Here is a 21061-nt window from a genome sequence, read left to right as displayed (position 1 = left end):
ACACAATTCTCTTCACACAAGGGCGGAGAGAGTGTACGAGCATCCCCATTTCCACTGCTCAGCGTGCCTACCCCGTAAAAAGTAATACATAGGTAACACCTTGCAACACGTTCTGCAGGTCAGAGAAGTCAGGCCCTGCCAGCTTTAATTGGAGAAGGGAAATGGTTTCCAGACGTGACGAAGGTCTGCTGAGAACGTCACCTCAAAGGTGCATCTCCAGGGACTGACAGCTCAGCCCTGCTGGCTGAAAATAACTGCGGGGTTGAGGCAGGAAGAGGTACCTGGGTCTTACCAACAGGGGACAAGTGCAGCAGAAGGCTGAGACTTCGCAGCCTGGTGCTAACAGATGCAGCGCGCTCACCCGCTCGTTAGATGGACACGGATTATAGATCAGAGGCGTTACAACACAGCGTGCCACTTTCAGTAGCTGCGCTATTAATCTGGAGGAGGGAAAATTGCTTCAGTACTGTTTCCTTCATTAAAGCATGGCTACTCGCCCAGTGGAATGTCATTGTACACAGCAATTTCTTTCTTTTTAACACTGTTTATACAAAAGGCAAATGCAAAAATATAGGTAAAAAGAGAGGGGAAGCTGAGCTCCCTCTCTCTGTAATCAAAGAGGAGACAACACTCAGAGCCAGAATACAAACCACAGTTTATAATCAGAATGCAATGTAATCACTGAAACAGATGTCGAAAAGATAAAACTGTATAATTCTGAACTGCCAGCGATTAGTGCTTAGCATCTTGGAGACCACTGAGATGCTCTATTTCTGTCTACATATGTCTGCATTTTGGAAGCGTAAGCAGAGAGCATTCAACACAATGCTACGTAAAAGTTCTTTCTGATCCTCTCCTGTGGAATTTTTACAGGGAGAGTTCTCATGGGGCTTAGGTTTGCTCCCGAATCAGTCCATGGTGGTGAGGGGAGGGAAGGAGAGAAATTGGTCTTTTAGGACTGTGGTTGGGAAAAATAGCATCACCGAGCTGGCGCGTGGACATTGACTGCATTGCCAGAGACAGGCTATGATAAAGAAAGAAAACATGGGGAGCTGCCTGGCAGAAGAGAAAAGGTTAGAGAACCTTTTTTTCTACCAAAGTAGAGCAGACAGGAGAAATTAGTTTTAATGTGCAGATCGCTCACCTCGTAGTGATAATCCATGCAAGTTAAGTCTCTCCAGCAGCGATCTCCTCGAATTTTAATCAGTCCCTGGGGAAAAAAAAAAAAAAAAAGAGAGACAAAAAAGACAGTCACAAATATTTTATTTTACTTCATCTTGTATGTTAAGGTATTATCTCAAGATGCCAAATTCTCTGGTTAAACTACAGGGAGAGCCTGTAACTGCAGGGAAGTGCAGAGGCTGGAATGACCCCCTGGAATGACCCACCACATTGCACCCCAGGCCCAGTTGTTGTCCCTGAGGGAACAGAACGCAATGAGAGCTCAAACATGACTTCTTCCACTGCCTGTTTACTGAAAATTTGACACAAAATTCTTGTGGAACATGCCACGTCACTTAAGGGGTGCTAGAAGATGCTTCACCCACAGCCGAGTCTCCACAGAGCAGGTATGAGCAGCCCAGTGCTCCCAGTATTGGCTTCCAGCATTGCTGGGTACAAGGCAGGGAGGCACAGAGCATAGAGAAGGCATAGGAAAAGCCTGAAAATCAGGTTCTGCCACTGAGACATGGCCATATAACAGACTGAAAAGTTACCTGCAGACCTAAACACAGCCATGTTCACAATTTTAAAATCCAGACCCAATTCTCCCCCTCTCGCAAAGCCACCTCTGCTGCCTACAGAAAAGGAAATAGTGACACAGACTGGGATGGGGACCCGGCAGCCTCACCAGCCCTGAGCTGGATACAGAGATGCAATCAAAGTAATTAGAGAAACAAAAGAGGAGAAGGGGAAGGAAGCTGACAGATCTAAACACAGATGAATGCGCTAATGACAGGTCTGCTCCACCTTAGGTTAGAGGTTGGCAATGAAATAAGCAGGTATCAGAGGTTGCTGTGCAATGATATTTCAGGGCAACAAGAGGGTGAAATTTCCAAATCAGTGGGTCCATTCCAGGGCTGGCAGTAATATTGGGATTAAATTTCTTTGCCTCAGTGATGAAGAGTAGAAAGGAATCAGTCGTCCACAGCAGGAAGGACACCTGGCCAGGGATGAGCCTGCTAGCAGGAAGCCTTGCAATCAAGCCGTGCCAGCCTGAAGGTATGCGGGTTCAGCCTGACCGCTTTGATGTATGGCGAAAGGTCCCTGATTAGGATCACAATATCCCAAATTGAGGAAAGCTTCACTAGTCAAAAGGTTGAACCAGCTCTATCATCTGCATACAATTAGGGAGTATTTGCCTACCTCTGACATTGCCCTAATTATAATGTTCCTGCCTGCCTTAGTAGAAAAATACAGGGAGTTTCTGCAAGGACCCATCGCTGGCTACATCAGGAGCATCCTGAAGCTTCTTTACATTTGCAGTAGGGAAGGTTTTCAAGAAGAGACTGACGACCTTTCGGTGCTAAAATCAGAGAGCTCAGAGGAGGAGTTTCCAGCACAAAGGCACATCCTGGCCTATTGGTTTCACCGGAATTGCTAAGAAACCCCTTCACTTGCAGCATTAAACAAAGTTTAGCAGGTTTGGGGATGAAGAAAAATTCCAAATTCCAGTTAAAGACACCCCCCCAAAACTGTCCAGATCTCATAAGTAAATATCCAGAAATATCCAGTTCCCAAGACTTTACATGGGCTGTGTGATACATGAGAGCCCAGGGCTCTTGAGTATGGAAAAGAGAGAACAGAGCAGAGTCTTGTAACTCCTGACTGATACAGAAGGGATCAGCTTCTGAGACAGGTGGGGGTGTTCAGCCTGAAGAAGAGAAGGTTCCAGGGAGACCTTGAAGCCCCTTCCAGTCCCTAAAGAGGGCCTATAGGAGAGATGGGGAGGGACTCTTGATCAGGGAGTGGAGCGATAGGGTGAGGGGTAACAGTTTTAAACTGAAAGAGGGGAGATTTAGATTAGATATTAGGAAGAAATTCTTCACTATGAGGGAGAAGAGACACTGGCGCAGGTTGCCCAGAGAAGCTGTGGCTGCCCCATCCCTGGAGGGGTTCAAGACCAGGCTGGACGGGGCTTGGAGCAACCTGGTCTGGTGGGAGGTGTCCCTGCCCAGGGCAGGGGGGTTGGACTGGATGGTCTTTAAGGTCCCTTCCAACCCAAACCATTCTGTTATTCTAACTGGGGACAATTATTGACCATTTCTCCTGATACAAGATGTTACGGCAATCTGATGGAAGGATCAAGTAGCTGGTTTAGGAACGAACAAAAGTACTTTTCCACATGGCAAATCATTTACTTTATGGGAGCCAAAAGTAAAAACGTGTTCAAAAGGAACCAGAGACATTCCCAGAGGACAGGCTCGGGGTAACTTCTGAACACAACCTCCTCCCTGGAAAGTCCCTAAACCACTTGACTGCCAGGAGCTGTGAGAAGCTGCCCCTGAAGATCACTTTATGTTTTATATTCCTCCCCAAGCATCTGTTAATGGCTGCTATTAGAGACAATATAAGAAGTTAGTTGGACCTTGGGCTTAACCCAGCATAGACTTTCTTAAGCAAACAGAGATCCACAAAAATTGTTACAAGCTTATTTGGCAGGTAAATTAATAGGAAATAGGCACTCTTCTTGGTCTGCGCCTTATACCAGATGATATTTAGGCATATATGTCTTTGTGAATAGGGGTGACCCCAGCAACCTTCAACAGGGCTATGTACAGCCTTAAATGACACTTGTTATCAGGCACGTTGCTGAGTTCAAGCAGATTTCGTCCATCTGCTGTTCCAAATTAATTTTCCTTTTTTTTCCTAGTCATAAATGGCAGGGCCATTTGCACACAGTAGCATCCTGTGGTCAATGAAGAAAATGCCCGATAGACAGCACAGGCCCCGCGAGTTCTCAGCATCAACTATCGGCTGCAAGAAAAGCATCACCTCACGGTGGCTAATGGCAGAGATGCAACAGAGCAAATCAACACCATAACCAGCAAGGAGGAACAAGGAGATACAGCAAAGGGTGATTACTTTACAGAAGTGATTGATAAGGAAGATAGCAATAAGGCAAAGGTTTCTGTGGTATCTGACATGGCTCTGCACAACACGGGAACAAGGAAGGGTACCAAAGCAACGCAGTGCATGCTCCGTCCCCCGAGGGCGGGCAGCCTGCAGGATGCTGGTACCCTGCACATGCCTGCTGTCCTTCAGACCTGTAAAACTGCCTGAGAACTACACTGAAGCCTGAGCACTGGCCCTCCCAGCAGCCTCCGGAAGAAAGAGGCACCTTCAAACCTCGTGCACACAGTCGTCTTAATGCAGGCTGCAATGGGAATGGCTGGGGTTGGCTCCAGGCAGGGCTGAGACGGGTCCAGGGCAGAAGCTTAGATCTAGAAATACCCTGGCCCAGGAGGTCTGCATCTCAGCATCACCATGAAAGGGACACCCCCCACCAGCACCACCACTGCCACCAAAAAAATACCCAAGCAGAGCTGGGCCATAAAGGCAGAGATAAAATCACAATGGAAACAAAGTGGTATTATACAAAACTCGCGGGATGGGAAAGCAGAGCCGTGGGTACCGGTGGCTGCTCTGCAATTTTACTCTCTAGTGAGTTATTCAGCAGATCCCGTCACTGTCCTCCATCACTCTGCGAGGGCTGGAGCACGGGAGGCAGGGACAAGACAGACTTGCTGTCAACAGTCACGGCTTCATCTCCCCCTCCCGAATCATCCGCAGCTCACTCTGCCCCTCAAACCTTTTCTAAAATTACAGGATACGTTGATAGCATCTCACAGGATGTGCCGCAGCCGGCAGCGCTGTCAGTGGCAGGACAGACGCTAAGAAAGGCTCTGTGCAAGAACGCTGGAATATTAAAAAAGGACAGCTATCTTGATGACCTTCCCTCCTACCTTGCCCAAGCTGTTATCAAGCTCTATTATTCAGCAGGGATAATTAAAACAAGTATATGATAGAAAAGCACTATACTGAAAACCAAAATCTTTCCTGCAATGAGTCACTAAGGGAGTTAATCACGTTTTGTTTACTATAAAGCTTTCAAACAGGAAAGTCACTCAAAGCTCTTAATATCAAATCTGTTTTTCAGCATAGAAAACTCCCACTCTCATAATTAGGAGGCGTTTCAAGTCTTCTTTACCCTGCTGCTGTCTTCAGGTCCACTCCCACACTGGCATGTGAGTTTTCCAGTTTTCAAATGAAGTTGGACCAAGAAACAAGAGCATGTTGTGCACGAAAATCTGCCTGCCCTGTAGCTCCATCTCTGCTGAGGAGGACCATGAAAGGAGAACGAGCCATGGTGGCTCACCAAGTAATCCTGCTGGGCAGAGTTGTACATCCCTAGGTATGCACACACCAGGACGAGCTCTGACATCCCTTACTGCTCCATGCTCGGACGGACTCTGTTTTTACACACTCTCCCCTAATTATTTGGCTTCTGCTGACATTTTTGGAGATCCGCTCCTGTTCTCTTGAAGAAGCAAACTTAGTTTGAGAAATGGTATCTGGGTCCAAGTGAGCACAGGAGGACAGAAAGGGGAGGGGAGGAAATGGGGATCCCCACATCTGCTGGAGTTTGACATGCACTGGATTTCTTTCAGTCTGCTAACAATTCCCAATCCATTTTCAAGATTTCTCTGTGTATATTGAACTGGCCTGGACTCCACAGCTGCAGCAGATTATGCTGCCATACCACAGATCAAAGCACGGGGAAAAATCCCCATCCCCTGCTCTCAGACAGGCAGAGGCTAGTGCATCTCTGATGTGCCCAAACTGTCTTCTCTTTGGATGAGGAGAGGACCTGCACAGGACCAGCAGGAAAAGGAGCCAGAGGGCATGCACACAGGACAGCCCCATGAGACTCCAGAAGACCTGGAAGACCCTCTTCTCATTTGGACATAGCCTACAAACATCTTGCAAGGCGTATTTTGGGGGCAAATATTAAGCAGAGTTCAAGAGGTGAATGATAGGGACAAATTAAATGGAAAACAAGGAAACAAAAGAAATCATTTAGCAGTACTTTGGAGAGCAGGGCTCTCAACCCCCAAGTCACATTTCTAACTGCTTCCTTCCTGCAGTCCATGGCAGTCAGGTCTCAGACCTCCAGCTACCTCCTGGTAGCATTGCCTGAGCAGAAGGAAAGGCGAGAAAGGGAACAGCCCATTTTCAGGCCCTAGTGCTGCACAGCGTTTAGTTCTAAGCGTATGATTGACACTGAGCTCCACAGATCAGCCTTAGGTGGGATGGATTTAAGAACAAACCTGATGTTCTGCTGAGTCAAGGCTGTGTTGGAGGCAACACCTGACTGTCAGGAAGATGAGGATGGAGATGTTTAACAAAGGACTTTTCCGTTACTTTTGGGGGGCATTTTCGGAGAGTAGGATGTGCCTGATACCTTCAAAGTCCAAGAACATATAAAGGCATTTAGAACATTCAGTAGCTTCCAGGCGGCAGCTACAGGGAGCTGCTACCATAAACCTGTGGTACCAGCCTCCAGCTTAATTGCTCTTTCTCTCACATGTACAAGTTTCTATTTTTTGTAAAGAATAAATTGAAGGCTCAGGATGCAAATGAAAAAAAGCAACACTTGCAGAGCCCTCTTATTATTTTTCACTGTTTGGCATTCTCCATGCCAGGCCTGGTCCCCTTCCATCCTTCCCGACTTTAATTTCTCCCTGTGGTGTTCAAGCACCTTCATGTACCACATGCTTTTTGATACAACATCAAAATTGATCTGTTAGCGCTATAATTAATGCTGTCAGAAGTTGGCCATGCTTACAGGTAGGCAATAAGCAGAAAAACATTTCCAAGGGCAGCCGCTGTTAACTCCTGAGAAGCTGCTGTCGTATGTGGGGCAGAGTCTTGCCAGCCCCTATTTACTGAGGAGCTGAGCTCTTCACTGACCCCCAGCTGCTGGGTGATAAAAAAAATGATGGGTGAGTGTTTACCTCCTGCAATTCACCTTGAAGACCAGACCGCACCTCAGCGTACTAAACCATCCCAGCTTTTATGGCCCTTTTTGAAGCATCCCGAAGATGTGTGTACAATGAAACACCATCATGAAGAAGAGGAAAGCCTTTCTCATCCTGCTTTTCAGCTCCTTGTCCAACACAACCATCTCCCTGACTTTTTATTAAACTTGTGAAGTTAGGCTGCCTGCACAGTGGGGGCTACGTGCCAGCTGGTAACGTCATTACTCCTGGATATCTTACAACACACCGACCACATTTCACAAGCCTGAAATAGAGAAGCAAACCTCCCGATCCCAGGCATTTTGAAACAGCACCCGACGCCACGCTGCATATGGAGATTTGCTATTCACGGGAGGCGTTAGTGTCACCAAACAGCACCCGGGCAGGCGGGATGATGCACCAATGCAGATCGAAGCTCTGGGCCCCACGGGTACTCCGCGGGTACCCCACAGAACCATTTAGGTTGGAGAAGACCTTCAAGATCATCGAGTCCAACCATAACCCTAACACTGCCAATTCCCACTAAAGCATGTCCCTAAGTGCCACGTCCACATGTCTTTTAAATACCTTGCACCAGGCAGGAGCACCCGGTCCTGTGGCACACGGCTTCCTCTGTCAATTCAAGTCACTGCTATTATAAGAAGTCATCGTTCTCATTTATACACGTTTTTATATTATTCCAGCTTGGCATAAGGCTCCTAATATTGTCATGTGGCAATGTAATAATTTGGGAAACGTGGAAAGGTTGTGCTATAGGAAGCTCAGCGCACTAACTTGTTTCTTGTTTTCTAAATTCCGAAATTACTTGGAACAGTCTTCCCCCCCCCCCCTTTTTTTTTTAAGTTGGCAAATTTAGGAAGTTTCTTCCTAGTTCTGAGCTAGCAAAGCACTAGCTAAAAACTTGAATTCTGCATTTATTTTGACAGAAGGACTGGAGACCAATGGGTAGGAGATAGGGATTTTTGAATTTTTTGAATTTTTTCCTTTTTATGATCTGCTCTAATCATTAGATAAAAGAGGGGGACAGGAAAATGGCTTTTAAAGTTTATTTTCTTTTCCCAATGATAAAGGAAAATGCATGTTCACATGCTTACAACCCCAGGAAAAAACCAAGCACCCCCAGAAATGCCGGCTCTGTTTGCACATTGCGGGTGGGTGAAGGGACTTTCAAAGCCCCGCATATCAGAAGGGAAAGGTATTCAGCAATACAAATTAAATATAAGCTAAAGGGAAGGAAGCAGGTGGCTAAGTGAACTAGCAATTGCCCTTTCACCTCTGTGGCCTTGCTTTGAATCCAGCTCTAACCAGAATTATTAAATTCATACTGATGGGATGGCGGCTACAAAAGACACCGGGGTTTGATCATTTCGGCCGAGCTCGTGGCAGCCAGACCGTGCACACAAGCCCCTGCCAGTAATAAGAAAGCCTGGCCTGGGGAAGGGGAAAGTTGAGATCTTTGTCATATTAATTTACAGCTGACTGCGGCTCCAGGCCATTCTGCACACTCAGAAATCTCCTCGCGCTGCCGTCCGCATGAGAACTATAAAATGTTAACCCTGGATTGAATTAGCATCCAGAATGAAATATGTGCTCAATACCTTCTCCCCTACTAAGTTTGCTCCCTTTAGGGCATGGCTGAGGAGCGCAGGGGAGGACGGAGATGCAGCACCTGCTTGTACTTCGAAAACACCAACCTCCGGGGCTCCCAGGCTCTCACGATTAAAGTGCATTAAATTCACTAGCATTTTTCACAGGGGAAGGAAAATTACATTTAGGACCTCTTTTTTTTTTTTTTTAAATATTTTATTTTAATGGTGTTCAATAAAATGCCTGGTTTTAATCACCAGAACCACTCTGGTGCACCTTCCACCCGCCAGCCCTGCTCTGCATCCACGCGTTCATGGTCACATATAAACAGCATTTCCCACACTCAGACGATGTGCGCCCTGGATAGACCGCAGGTGTCATGGATGACTTTTGTCACTGTACTTTTATTTTATTTGTTAGTTATAGGTAAGATATCAGCTACGTGGAACAAGACACTATTTTGCCACCAGCATCATCACTAACTTTGATGGCTTACTACAGCGTTAAAGGAAAGACGACCATGCAGTCACTTGAGCAGATCTACAAGCAAACAGAGAAAAAAAAATATATATATTTCCCAGCAAATTCTTAGCAAAAACCCACACTGCAAAAATTCATCCTCCTGCCTGCCTGCTTCAGGACTTGACCCAGCCAGCAAGGCACCAAACCAGTCCGGTTTATAAAACTCGGTTAGCCTGCTGAAAACTAGCTATTTATGACTAATAAATTATCTTTCAAATGCAGTAGATTGTTGAATACATTTGCAAGGTTTGCCAACCAGCGGCCAGGGAATTTTGGGGTTGGAAATCAAAATCACTTCTTCGCTCCCACTGAATCAATTCCAGTCTCGCTTGACTGAGTAACCTCACATGCCCCCTCTCTTTCCCCATCACTGAAAGAGTATCCAACAAAAGAGATTTCAGGGGAAATTGAGCCATAGAGAGAAAGTTTACCAACAGCTTTTGATTTCTCCATTTCATGAGTTTGATTAAATCATGGCAGAAATCCCAAATCTAAGGCCACAGCATGTGGTGGTACAAGGGAATGTAACACGGGACTGGAAGGCAGAACCGAAGAGGGATGCGAGCCATGCAACTGCCATCTGCGTCCTTCAAAGACACCTCACTGTTTGGTTTTAGGGTACCAAAATCTGAATTTGCACTGTGGCATGCTGGGGATCACCTTCTCAAATCACAGAGAGGATGAACATGTGAAAAGAATGGGTCCTTGCTTTTCTGCTGCATTTTTTCAGTGAAAGGAACACATCTGGACATTGCTCCTCTTAATTGTATCATCCCTAGCTCCTGCCATCAGGATTAAGCTAAACACTGAGTCATGAAGACTGCCTGGTCCCTGCTACCACTGGCAGAGGCTCCAGAAGTGGAATCCTCCCCTGCAGCCCCAGGACCTGCCCCAGATCTTCTGGATCTGCAGAAGGCTCAGAGCACGGGCACTGTGCGGCTCCATCCCAGGGGAGGTGGAGAGGAGCCCTTCCACCATGTCCATGTTACAGCCACCACGGGCAATGAGAATCACAGAAACCCATCTCCAGTCTCCCCACTCTGCAGGTTGTCCACCCAGCTGCCTACTGTACAGCCCAAGGCTGTCATCCCACCTGCGTGCAGCTCAGTCACCCCAATGGAGATGAGGGGAAGCATCCTCCAGGGAAGGTCCACATCAGTCTAACCTCCAGCTCACACAGACCTACTGCTAAGGTCTCACCCCATCTCTGCCCCATGCAGATAGGTGCTGGCCACAGTCTTTGACCTCCACCTTTATTTCAGACCTCTCTTTCCCTCCTGTGTTCTCTCCTTTCAATCGCCTTTCTAATTAGCTGATCCCCTTTCTAATTAAATCTGCCTCCAAACAAAATCCACAGGACTGCCCTTGCTCCCTCTCCCCCGTCATCTCCGCCAGCTCCACTTTTGTCCCTGACATCCCTTCCCCAAAAGATAAAGCCCAGGCACAAGTATCAGTTCAAGAGCCACCACAGATGCATCTTCACAGACAACTCCCCAAGGATTTTACGCTTCACCTAAGGAGAAAAAACATCTCCAAAGAAGATAAACTGTTCCCTTATTTACTTGATGCCAGCAAACATGATTCATGGACCCAGGGGTGATCCATCACCCATCGCTGTGGAGCAGCATCTTTCTCTGCATGCCTCTGAGCCACGCAGCTCCCGCTCCGACACCGCTCCAAGGGAGGGAGGCGGCTGAACTCCGACACGCCAAATCCGTCCTTTTCATCTTACGCAGATCGCTCTGCCCAACTGTATCCCTTTCAGGCTGCTGTACTTTGGTGATTCAAAATGAAAAAAAAAAAAAGCCTAAATAATTAAAATGTCATTCAAGCTCTAAGCCGATATGAGTCACTGTTACAAAAAATATCTTAAAAATTCTTTCAGGAGTGGGGGATAATTATATTCCTCCCTATCTATTGATTTTTCTCTACAATGCAGATGTCAGATTTTCCACGGTTTTTTTCTTTTTTTTTTTTTTTTTTTTTTTTCCCTGGAGTGAGTGTCAAGGAGGAACAAAGCACTCTTTGAGACTTTTTCAGCCCAAAATTAATTCTGAAAAAAATGGTACAGACAGGCCAATAGCACGGGAAGCCGAGAAAAAGCCTGGTGACTCAAGCTATGTCTGCAAAACCCCTATTGATACCGGCCCTGGAGAGAAGGGTGGGGTATGGGGCACCAGCCTTATAAATTTGGAGTCAATTTAAAGACCTTTCTGTGTCTTGACAATACATAAAATGGGTGAAAAAGAGAAAAAAAAAATCTCAATGAAGGGCAATTCCTGTATTCTAGATTTTAATTTTTCTCATATGTGAGTTTGAAACACTCCCAGAGAAAATCGCAACCGGTGCCTGGTACTTCAGGCACTCAGCCACCCGCCAGCCTCTGCCACCCAACAACTTCTGAAAGCCAAACATATACCAGTGTATTTTAAAGACAAAACCAGCTGCAATTTAGACCCCGAGTTCACGGAAGAGGAAGGAGCTTTATGAAATTAAAAAAAAAAAAAATTGTTTAAAGACTATAGGACAGGGCTGCAAGGGGACAATCACGCTGGACCCTGGCACCTGAAGCACCCAAATCCGAGGGACCTGACACGATGCCTTCAGACCACAACAGAAATACTAAAGCACTTTGAGTTTTCCTGGTTTGATGCACCAGGTCGCTCAGCCTGCTCGCTGCCCGCCTGCCCCAGCTTTCTTCTGCATTTGAAAGGATAAATCTTGAAAAATTTCTGGATTTTATTTCAACCTCAATAATGAATATCATGCTCAAATGCTGCATTCACCAAGGGAAAAATGCTTGATGGTTGCGACACTACAGCAGCAATATAGTTCTTCTGCTGGATTTGTAAAACTGCCTCTGAACTCCACAACATCGTTTTATGCCATTTTTTTTCCAATGCACCTCATAACAGAAAAATATTACATTCCCAGGACCAGCAAGGGCTCTCGCTTTTTAAAAATTCAATACATTTTCCATGGTCCTTCTATGCCTCAAGGCTCATGTTATGGTTATCGAAATTGTTTGCAAACTTTTAAATATTTGCATAATTTATGAGCCCAAATCTTCAATTGCAGCGTGTTCTGGCGCAGGCCTTGCCCTGAACCATGATGGTGGCAGAGGCTGGATTTGGGCCAGACCTATCCAGACCCTCCGCGTGAAGCCCCATCTCCCACCCACAGGCTCTGCTGGAGGGTTCCAGCTCTGCAGCGCAGGAAGGATGGTCTGGATCACGCGCGCTGCAGAGGTGGGGTTTGTTCCTTTCTTTTCAAAGTGTCACATAGGGAAAACATGACACAGGTATTAGGCTTTTGGGGAACTTTTTTCTACAACTCTGACAGTAACAAACTAGAGGCTTTAAGAAGAGCTGTACCTGGTGTTCATACAAAGCTCTCATTAATGAACAGGTGGTAATTCAAGTCTCTCCTGCTTCTTCCATGAAAAGAGAGAGAAACAACCGGCTTCAATACCTCTTCCTTAACCAGAGGATGACAAGCTTATGCTCCTCAGATGACACTGCTATTTAAATAACTTTATTCTGTACCTTGCGCATCATTTCAGAGCCCACAGTCAGCCCTACTCAAATCCAAGCCTGCGCCAAGATACTGGGACTTCCCCATCATCTGGAGAATGTTAGTTCTGGTCCAACATCAGCAGGTTGCAGCACAAGGCTCCAGATTCTCTGTAACAACCCACCTTCAGGTGAACAAACCCTACCTGCCTGGTACCCTCCCGCACAGGCAAGGATGGGCTCTGAGGACCATGATCCCACAGGACAGGTCCCACCTGCAGAAGAGGTGAACATCTAGATTCTGCTGCAACAGGCGCGGGTTGGTCCAGCACAAAAGCTAAACCGGAGTCACCACGAAATGCAACTGCAAAGCACCTCAATGGCATGGGCTGGAAAACACTTTTCTGAAAGAGAAGTCACTGGTGTTGATTTTTGTTTTGTTTTATTCGTTGCTGCTTTTTCCCGCAGCTACCAGAAAGACCCTTTGAGAAGCCACCATGGCTGCACCAGCATCTGATTGACTTTGAAGACAGCGCTGCAAGGAGTGGGTGAAAGGGATTTTGAAAAGTACTTGGCATTAGCGGCTCCCTGCCTTTTACAGCCACCGAAGGAACAACAAGTCTTCCTGCCAAGGGCTATTACTAGACAAATGGAGAGAGATCAGAGGCACAAAGGAGGTTGCTAAGGAGTCAAGTGTGGGATCCCTGCAGAGAGGAGGAGGCTGCAGCTGGGACGGCAAAGGTCAGAACATTGCAGACATCATTTTCCAAAAATTCCCATGAAGCCCCGGCGCGGGAGTCGGGAGCCTGGCCCCGCCGCGCTCGCCTATGAATAATGAGAAAGCCATAAAAGAAAGCTCCCTTTCTTCCCTCCTACCCACGCTAATGTAATAAAACAAATTAGAATAATTATTCTCAATTTCAGAGCCATAATGCCCAGGATGAGGGCACGCTTGTCACTGAAATGACAACTACATCCGTTTGATTCTTTTTTTTTTTTTTTTTTAATTTTTACAGAGATCCCCTAAATTCCAACTTTTATTTCATTACATCTAATGTAATTTTACTACAGGCATCCAGATTCTGTTTGCTTCAAAGTCTTCATTATTTTTGCCAGAAAGTTCATCTCCCTTATTAGCTAATCACTTCCCCACCCTTTCCAGTAACCTTTAAAATGCCACCCACGTTATGACACTTTTAACAGAATCCAAACAAAAACCAAAACAAGAAAAATGAAGAGTTTAACATGAACCACTAGTTTCTAAAATAATTTGCTGCAGTTGGTTAAAAGAAACATTTTTTTCTAATTGTAAAAAAAAAAAAAACGATTTTAAAAGATATTAGATACCTAATGATATACAAATAATCTGGAAATAATGGATCCTTTCTCTGTGAAAACACATCTCTGTGTGAAAGATGGGCAACATTTACTAGGAAACAATGATGAGCATTTAGTGGAAGAATTTATTGCTAATTATTATAAATCTTTTTGCACTATTTCTTTCCCAAGACTACCACTTTAAACGATCTTCCCCCCCCGCCCCGCCCCGCAAAAGGGGAAACATATCTTTTGTGTAGACTTGAAACGCCAGAGGATTTAAATTATTTTCTAAGTCTGTGCCTGCCAAAAAATGCTCCGGGACTCCTCTGTTCTGCAGGGGTTTCTTCTGAGGATGCATTTGAACAGCTCGGAGAGGCAGAGCTCGGATTTGGGGAGGTTCAGTCTGTAGTTACATTCAGAAAGGGAAATCCAGGAAGTAGAGAGGAAAGAAAAAAAAAAAAAAAAAAGAGAAATTTTGTTTCCAGAAAGTAAACCAAGGGGACGGACCGTCAAGTCACAAATCATAACTTGAAAGGATGCTCTTGGGTTTCCCTAAATTCTCCCTGTGCCCCTCAGGACCTTCCACGTGACATACCCTGCGTAAGGAGGAGTTGAGGGCGCGACTCCCAGGAAAGGCTCTCAATACGTAAAGATAAGGGGGAGAAGAAAACCCCTTCCCTGGGTGACCCTGTCCCCTGAGGTGCCACCAGCCTGGGGAGCAGGGAGCAGCCCCTGCAACAATTTTAAGGGCATTGCACAAGGAAGATGTCAAGGATACTGCACACACAGCAGATTATTATCATATTATTATATAAAAACATAAATATTATAAATATTATTATTATATTATTACATAACACACATATTAAAGGATCTAATTCCTGGGGCAAACACGAGGCTTGAGTTTAAGCTGCCCGAGCTCACGGCCCCGGCCGGGGAGTGGAGCCTGCGGGGCACGGACCCATCTGCACACAGACCCCGTGGAGTCCTCCCAACCCCAACACCTGCATCAGCCAGTGATAGATTGGCAGCCTTAAATCTGAATTTCCTTGCTTTGGGCACTTTTAAATTAAAGTGGTAATGCGCTTTAAATCCTGTTTCCCTGCTTTTTCACTACACTCTTCAATCCCTTCCTCCAGAAACTAATCAAGATGTCTCAGACTCACTTAGACTCTGCTCCAGCCACCTTCCCTGGTAACTTATTCCATATGTCTGTGATCCTTCGCAAGACACAGCTCCACCTTAATTCCCTGTTTACTTCCAGTTTCCCAACATGCTGTTACACCCCCAGCGCTCAAATCCCCTTCACCTCCCCATTACATCTCCGGTAGTGATAATTATTTGTACAGCACATCACATCATCAAGCTGGCAAACATCACCTACCGAATCCTTTGGCTAACATACACATCTCAGCAGTGCTGCCTGCCCTCTGCTAAAGGGGCACTGCAAACCCATCCTGATGGAAAACAAAAGTGCTTATTGGAAACCCTTGAGAAATTACCACCTCTCCATTAACAGTCCAAACAAGCCGTGTTGTGTGTGTACAGCCTCGCTTGTATATACGCGTCTATGCTGCCATGAAACGGGCAGGCAGCAGGCTTGCAGGAACATGAGAGTGGGAATCTGAAGGCGTTTAACCTCCTTGATCACCGTTTCTGATAGATATTCCCACTGACACCTCCCTTCTGAGCATGTGTTGGGATGGGATCCGTGTTACCAGCACAGCAACCCCCAGCCCTCAGCTGTGTGTCATACAGGGAACTGCCAGGCTCCACGTTTGTGTCGCACAAAGAGAAAGGCAGGGAGGGAAGAGACACAGGAGATGGCTTTAAATAGAGATGATGAAAAGCCACGTGAATTGAAGCACACCATCACTGTTGGACGCTTCCAGAGGGACCACTAACACCTGACAGCATCGCAGCCACGTGAAAGCACCAAACACTCACCTTCGCTCTGGTGCAGGAAAACTCAGTCTCAGCTCTTGCTTCTTGTTGGCCTCGAGTCCAACCTGACCTAAAGGCATTTCGTGTGCCTCATGTTTTACAGGAGGAACACCAGCCGTAAACGGATAATGACATTTCCATGCTGCTTTTAGCGCCAGCCCTCCAAGTGCCAGCTGCGTGGCTGCAGCCACAGAGCTGCAGTAAAACAGCAGCAGCTCACGCTCCCAGGCAGGGCTCCCTTGCACGACTTGCTCCGCTAACTTCATCCACAGCAGCAATCCAGGCCGTGCACGGCTGATACACACTCGTTAAAAACTTCCACGCGTACTTCAAATAGCTCCAAACCTCAAACAACACGGAGAGGGAGAGGCAGCACATGTGCAAAGGTTACCACGCACATCCATAAAAACCAGTCTTGTCTCCTCCACTCAAAGCTGCCCGCTATTTAACGCTCTCTCCAGCTAAGCCAAAGATGTAACGATGCGAGGACAGATCTTGGCAGGCCTCAACCCAGCTGTGCACAATTTTGGCAGCACCAGGCTCAACAAACCTGCCTAGGCGGGAAGGGGCCCCGGCACCTCGCTGGGACTGGCACGGCATCCTTGGCTGGACGGGGCTCCCACATCCTCTCTCCTGCTCTGCCCGTGCTCATCCCAGTTTCTCCCCTGGTCCCTGGCTCAGATCAGGACCTGCTTCCCCATTCCAGTCCCTACGTCATATTTTCTGTCCCCAGCAGCGGGGCAGTTTTTACAGTGGACTCACTGCTGCTTTTGCGTTTTGACCCAGTAAGTCCTTGACCTGTCCCACCGTTACCATCATACTGCACCAGCTCCAGCTGGAAGAGGCAACACTATGCCAAGAGTTGGAGCTGAACTTATTACATATCCTGCTGATATCTGCTTTATCAACAAAAAGATGTGCTGGTAGGTGGGAATGGCCCTACATTTAACTTCCTCTTGTCAAAAAACCCCTCTGGTATGAGACTGGAGGAGCTGTGTGTAACAAGCAGAGGCGATCCTTGGGAATAATTGGAGAGGAAATGTAAAAGTCATGTCTACATTCAAAAGCATCGGCCTTTGCATGTCAACATTCAGCTTGATGCCTGCCAAGAGGCAGCCTGAGCTGCTCCATGGCACGGCACCACACTGCAAGCTGGACGGGGGGGTTAAAGCTCACGCAGCGCAGGAAAACCCCACGGCAGAGAAACAGGGAGATGCCCCCACCACCCAGCACTGCTACCCCTCACCCACCGGGCTGGCTGCAAGGGGCTCAAGAATGAACCTTGCCTAGGGTTCTTCCCAAAAATCTAGTTAAAACACGTTCCTCTACTCCCATCACTTTACACGTGTTTTTTCAGTTACTAAGTTTTATCAGTGTTACTATAGTTACGCACACAGGTGTTGACAAAAATCAAATTCTCACATTTCTGAGCAAGTACGCACACAATGTTTTTTAGACACTCAACTAATGAAGAAACAGGAACTGTATTTTATGGTTTACGTATGCAATCACTAACGACTTTCAGGATCCAAAGAGCTACTACGAAGTTTCAGCAACACAGTGTGAGCAATTCACCAGCCCACAGCTACTCCCCAGCCTGTCCCCAGCGCAAGCGGGGCAGGTACCTGGATTCCCCCAGCACAAGGTTTTCACCTGCATGAAGTAATTACACAGAATATCTGAACTCGACAAAGTTGTCATCTGCTTTCAAGTCTTCTGCAAAATATGAATGGGACTAACATTTGCTGAATGGGATATTAGCCACAAATTATATTTTTCCAATAAAGGAGAGCTCATGAGCACTGTGGCTGCTTATCACAAAAAAACCCCAAAAGCAAAAGAGAAACTTGCCCATCTCAGAGGTAAAGCCCACGACCTCTCCTAGTGCAGCAGATGATCCACGGCCCTGGTAATTAAAACAGAAGCTGCCCCCAGAGCGTGAAGCCCAGACAGTACAAATGTGACCTGGCTTTGAAAAGCCACAAGATGCAGGGGACGTGCCGCTCCACCGACCCAGGGAAGCACAGCTACTCCTCCAACGAGTCCCATTACTGGGGATCAGGTGATTATAAAAATCTGCATTTTAGCTAAACGGCTGCCAGGAGCTGAGCCCCCCCAGAACCCCCAGCCTGGGGCAAGGGGCTTGGAGAAGAGGCTGCCCCAGTCCGGGGAGCTAGGCCAGCAGCATGCAGACACCCCCACCATCCTCAAAGCCATCAAATGCACTGAGTCCAACAACAGCTCTACAGGGAACGGAGCAGCTGGAAACCAAACTCCTTCTGCTGAAAAATATATATATACTTGAGAGAGGGCCGAGGTTCTGAGTGTGCAGCATCGTGGCTTCGATGTCTCCCCAGGCAGCTGCAGATGTCAAAACACCTAATTACCACCAGGCAACGTTGCCGAGCAAAGCACCTTACTGACAGCACGGGCTGCTCCTTTCGGCAAGAAACCACAGTTTGGGTAACATCCTTGGTTAACGGCTGACGGGCCGAGCACGCACTTTTGCTTACCCACCTCTTGATTCTTGTGGTAACACAAAACAACGCTTTGCATCTTCCAGGCTTCAAGAAATCAGAGTGACAGAGAGTCACGAGCAAAACGACACAGACATCAAGTCACCGAGCACTTCTGAGGCAAATCAGCCCCATAAATGTCTGTTTGCATCACTTATTTCCTAACAAGCTGCTCAATCACACAAAGGGACCGCTATTCTGTTGCCTCTGCATGTTCCTGTGAAGCATCCGTCTTTACATCCTGCAGTAATGGATTATTAGGAACATCAAACATATAGATTGAATCACATAATTACGCCTTTTAAAAAGTCAGTAATATTTGAGATCAGCCCAGCATTTGCTGCCAATCAAACCCTAGAAGCAGAGCCTGCCCGTGCTCCTCGCCTCCTGCAAGCATGCAGCCGGGATTATTTTACTTCTTATATGCTGTATGTCCCCTAAGCAAGCCCAGCCCAGTCCCCAGGGAAGGCATGTACAATAAGGCAAGATCTAGACATGATTTTTGAGGGGAGGATTAGCCAGGAAACAGCAAGGCTCCCTTACACCAGTCCGGAGCTGGACGACAGTGCTCACATGCTTCATCAGCAAACACCCGGTTAAGGCTAAGAGAGAAGGAAACAGGACCACGCTGGGGATGCTGCTGAGCATCAGGAGCAATATTCTCCTCCTAAGGAGGAGAGAGACTCACAGGGAGACACAAAAGAAAAGGCAGCAGCAAAGCAGAAGAACAGGCACAGCGCATCCATGAGCTTCATGTGCTGCTCAGACACCTTCCACCAGCTCTGTGGACTTCTATGGTTTACGTGATAGGAAGCATAAAGACATATCGCTGCTCCGATGCTCCTTAACTGGGACGTTGTAACCAAGTCTGTGGGGTGATAGGATATAGGAAGTTTTTGAGACGATGGTTAATGTGCTATGGGGAGATGGATAGCAACAATCATGCCAATTTGGGTTAGAAAATAACATCCTTGAGGTCTAGCCTGCCTTCTTTACAGTCAGGTTTATTTTGTATCCAGCAGCTTACTGGGCTCGATCTTCTGTTCCTTCACAGGCTGATATGAGAGGGGTTGCAATGGGCACTGGCACATCAGCCTTCATTTTGGTAGGAATTCCTAGTGCTTCATTGCAAAGTCTCTGGTTGCTAGAGCTCCACATGGAAAAAGTTCCCAAATATGATACACTGAATGGAAAAAAAGGGGCCGACAAGGGAAATCCACCCCCATGTACTGCTCACGATACAGGAACTGACTGCAGAAAACAGGAGAGCTATGGGATAGGAACCTGAAGTTTTCACTGGGAGCCACCACATTGCAAAAGGGAGACAATCTGCCCATCTAAGCTGCGTTTCAAACCAGCACGTGGCACTGCTCACCCAACATCCAGCACAAAGTGAGAAAAAACAAGCCGACCCAAGGGAATGCTGTTTGCTTTGAGGATGGCATTTTACAAGGAAAGCTTCACCCCAACCAGCTAAAAGAGTCCCTGGAGAACCGTGCGGCAAAGTTGAACTTTCTTTCTGTGTATGATACAATCATTGCCAATCCCACCCCTGGGAAAAACTTCCTTCAGCCCACATTTGTGCACATGCTTCAGCTCCTGCCCAGATTAGAGAAGAAACCAAAGATGGCCTGTGAGCAGGTGCACCTGCGCTCCAGGAGGATACTTCGGTTTCACGCATTAAACTGGCTTCCCAGTGCCTGCAAGCGTCATTACCCCGGCTGAGAAGGAAACGTACATGTGTTTGGGCCCCAAAACATTAAAGATACCATCAATCACCGATTTCCACTTGCTTGTATAGATCCCCATTTAATGACCTTTCCATGTTTTCCTCTCCCATGCCTGTTACTTATATATCAGTAACCCAGACAGACAAGGGACTCGTGCGGCAGCATCTCTTCTGCAGAGGGCTCTCCCTAAAATAACAGGAGAGTTATTACTCTCCAGATAAAAATCAAGAAGCAGCACAGAGATAACAGTAACAAAGATGTCTGGTGAGCATGATTTTCCTTTATATCCAACCTGTCCCATAATTCAGAACAGATATTACAAATTAACAGGAACAGAGTAAAGCTCAGCCAGACTCCCATTTAAAAAGGAAAGCAGGATGCAAACTTGGTAATCGTATAACTTAAGAAAATTATCTGTGTTTCCCTACACATTTGGTGTCATGGACTGTCGATTCTTTCCATAATCACCATCATGACTGAGAAGAAGCATTTCAGAACTGAGAAGCACCAAGACCAGAGGAGTCAGGCTCCATCCATCGGGGACAAAGGGGCTATGCTGACACTTGGTGAAAACGTCATTGGTGATAAATGGCCCAAATAATACATTCACAATGAGGTGCCTGAAAACAAACAAACAAAAAACCCCACGCCAAAAAACCAAAACCCCACAACCATGCTCCCCAAGCCCTGAAGTCAAAGTGAAGTCTAATCTGCATTTAAAGTAACTTGCACCTTGGACTTCACCAGGTCAGAGGACCAACAGGTCATCTCATGGGATCTGATCTGGCAAGACAGGGGACAATCTCAGCTCCTCTCAAATCCCTGCACAGGGGTCCTGCAGTGACTGGGACCCCTCAGGTCACCCACACGGGTCCCCATGACTGTCATTA

The 21061-nt window shown here is 46.8% G+C and overlaps 1 protein-coding gene across 10 annotated transcripts in view; it reads right to left on the bottom strand.

The window, feature by feature from the left end:
• Positions 1 to 21061, bottom strand: part of LMF1 (lipase maturation factor 1) — a 214112-nt gene that overhangs the window by 121790 nt on the left and 71261 nt on the right. For all 10 annotated transcript variants that reach the window (XM_074599073.1, XM_074599072.1, XM_074599079.1 and 7 more), the window contains one exon: positions 1145 to 1210. In XM_074599073.1, coding sequence (XP_074455174.1) covers positions 1145 to 1210 — 66 coding nt within the window. The remainder of the gene's footprint in view (positions 1 to 1144; positions 1211 to 21061) is intronic.

The sequence above is a fragment of the Larus michahellis genome, chromosome 8, assembly GCF_964199755.1.
Source record: "Larus michahellis chromosome 8, bLarMic1.1, whole genome shotgun sequence".
In the NCBI taxonomy this organism is placed as follows: Eukaryota; Metazoa; Chordata; class Aves; order Charadriiformes; family Laridae; genus Larus; species Larus michahellis.
This window is presented reverse-complemented; position numbering and strand designations above follow the sequence as displayed.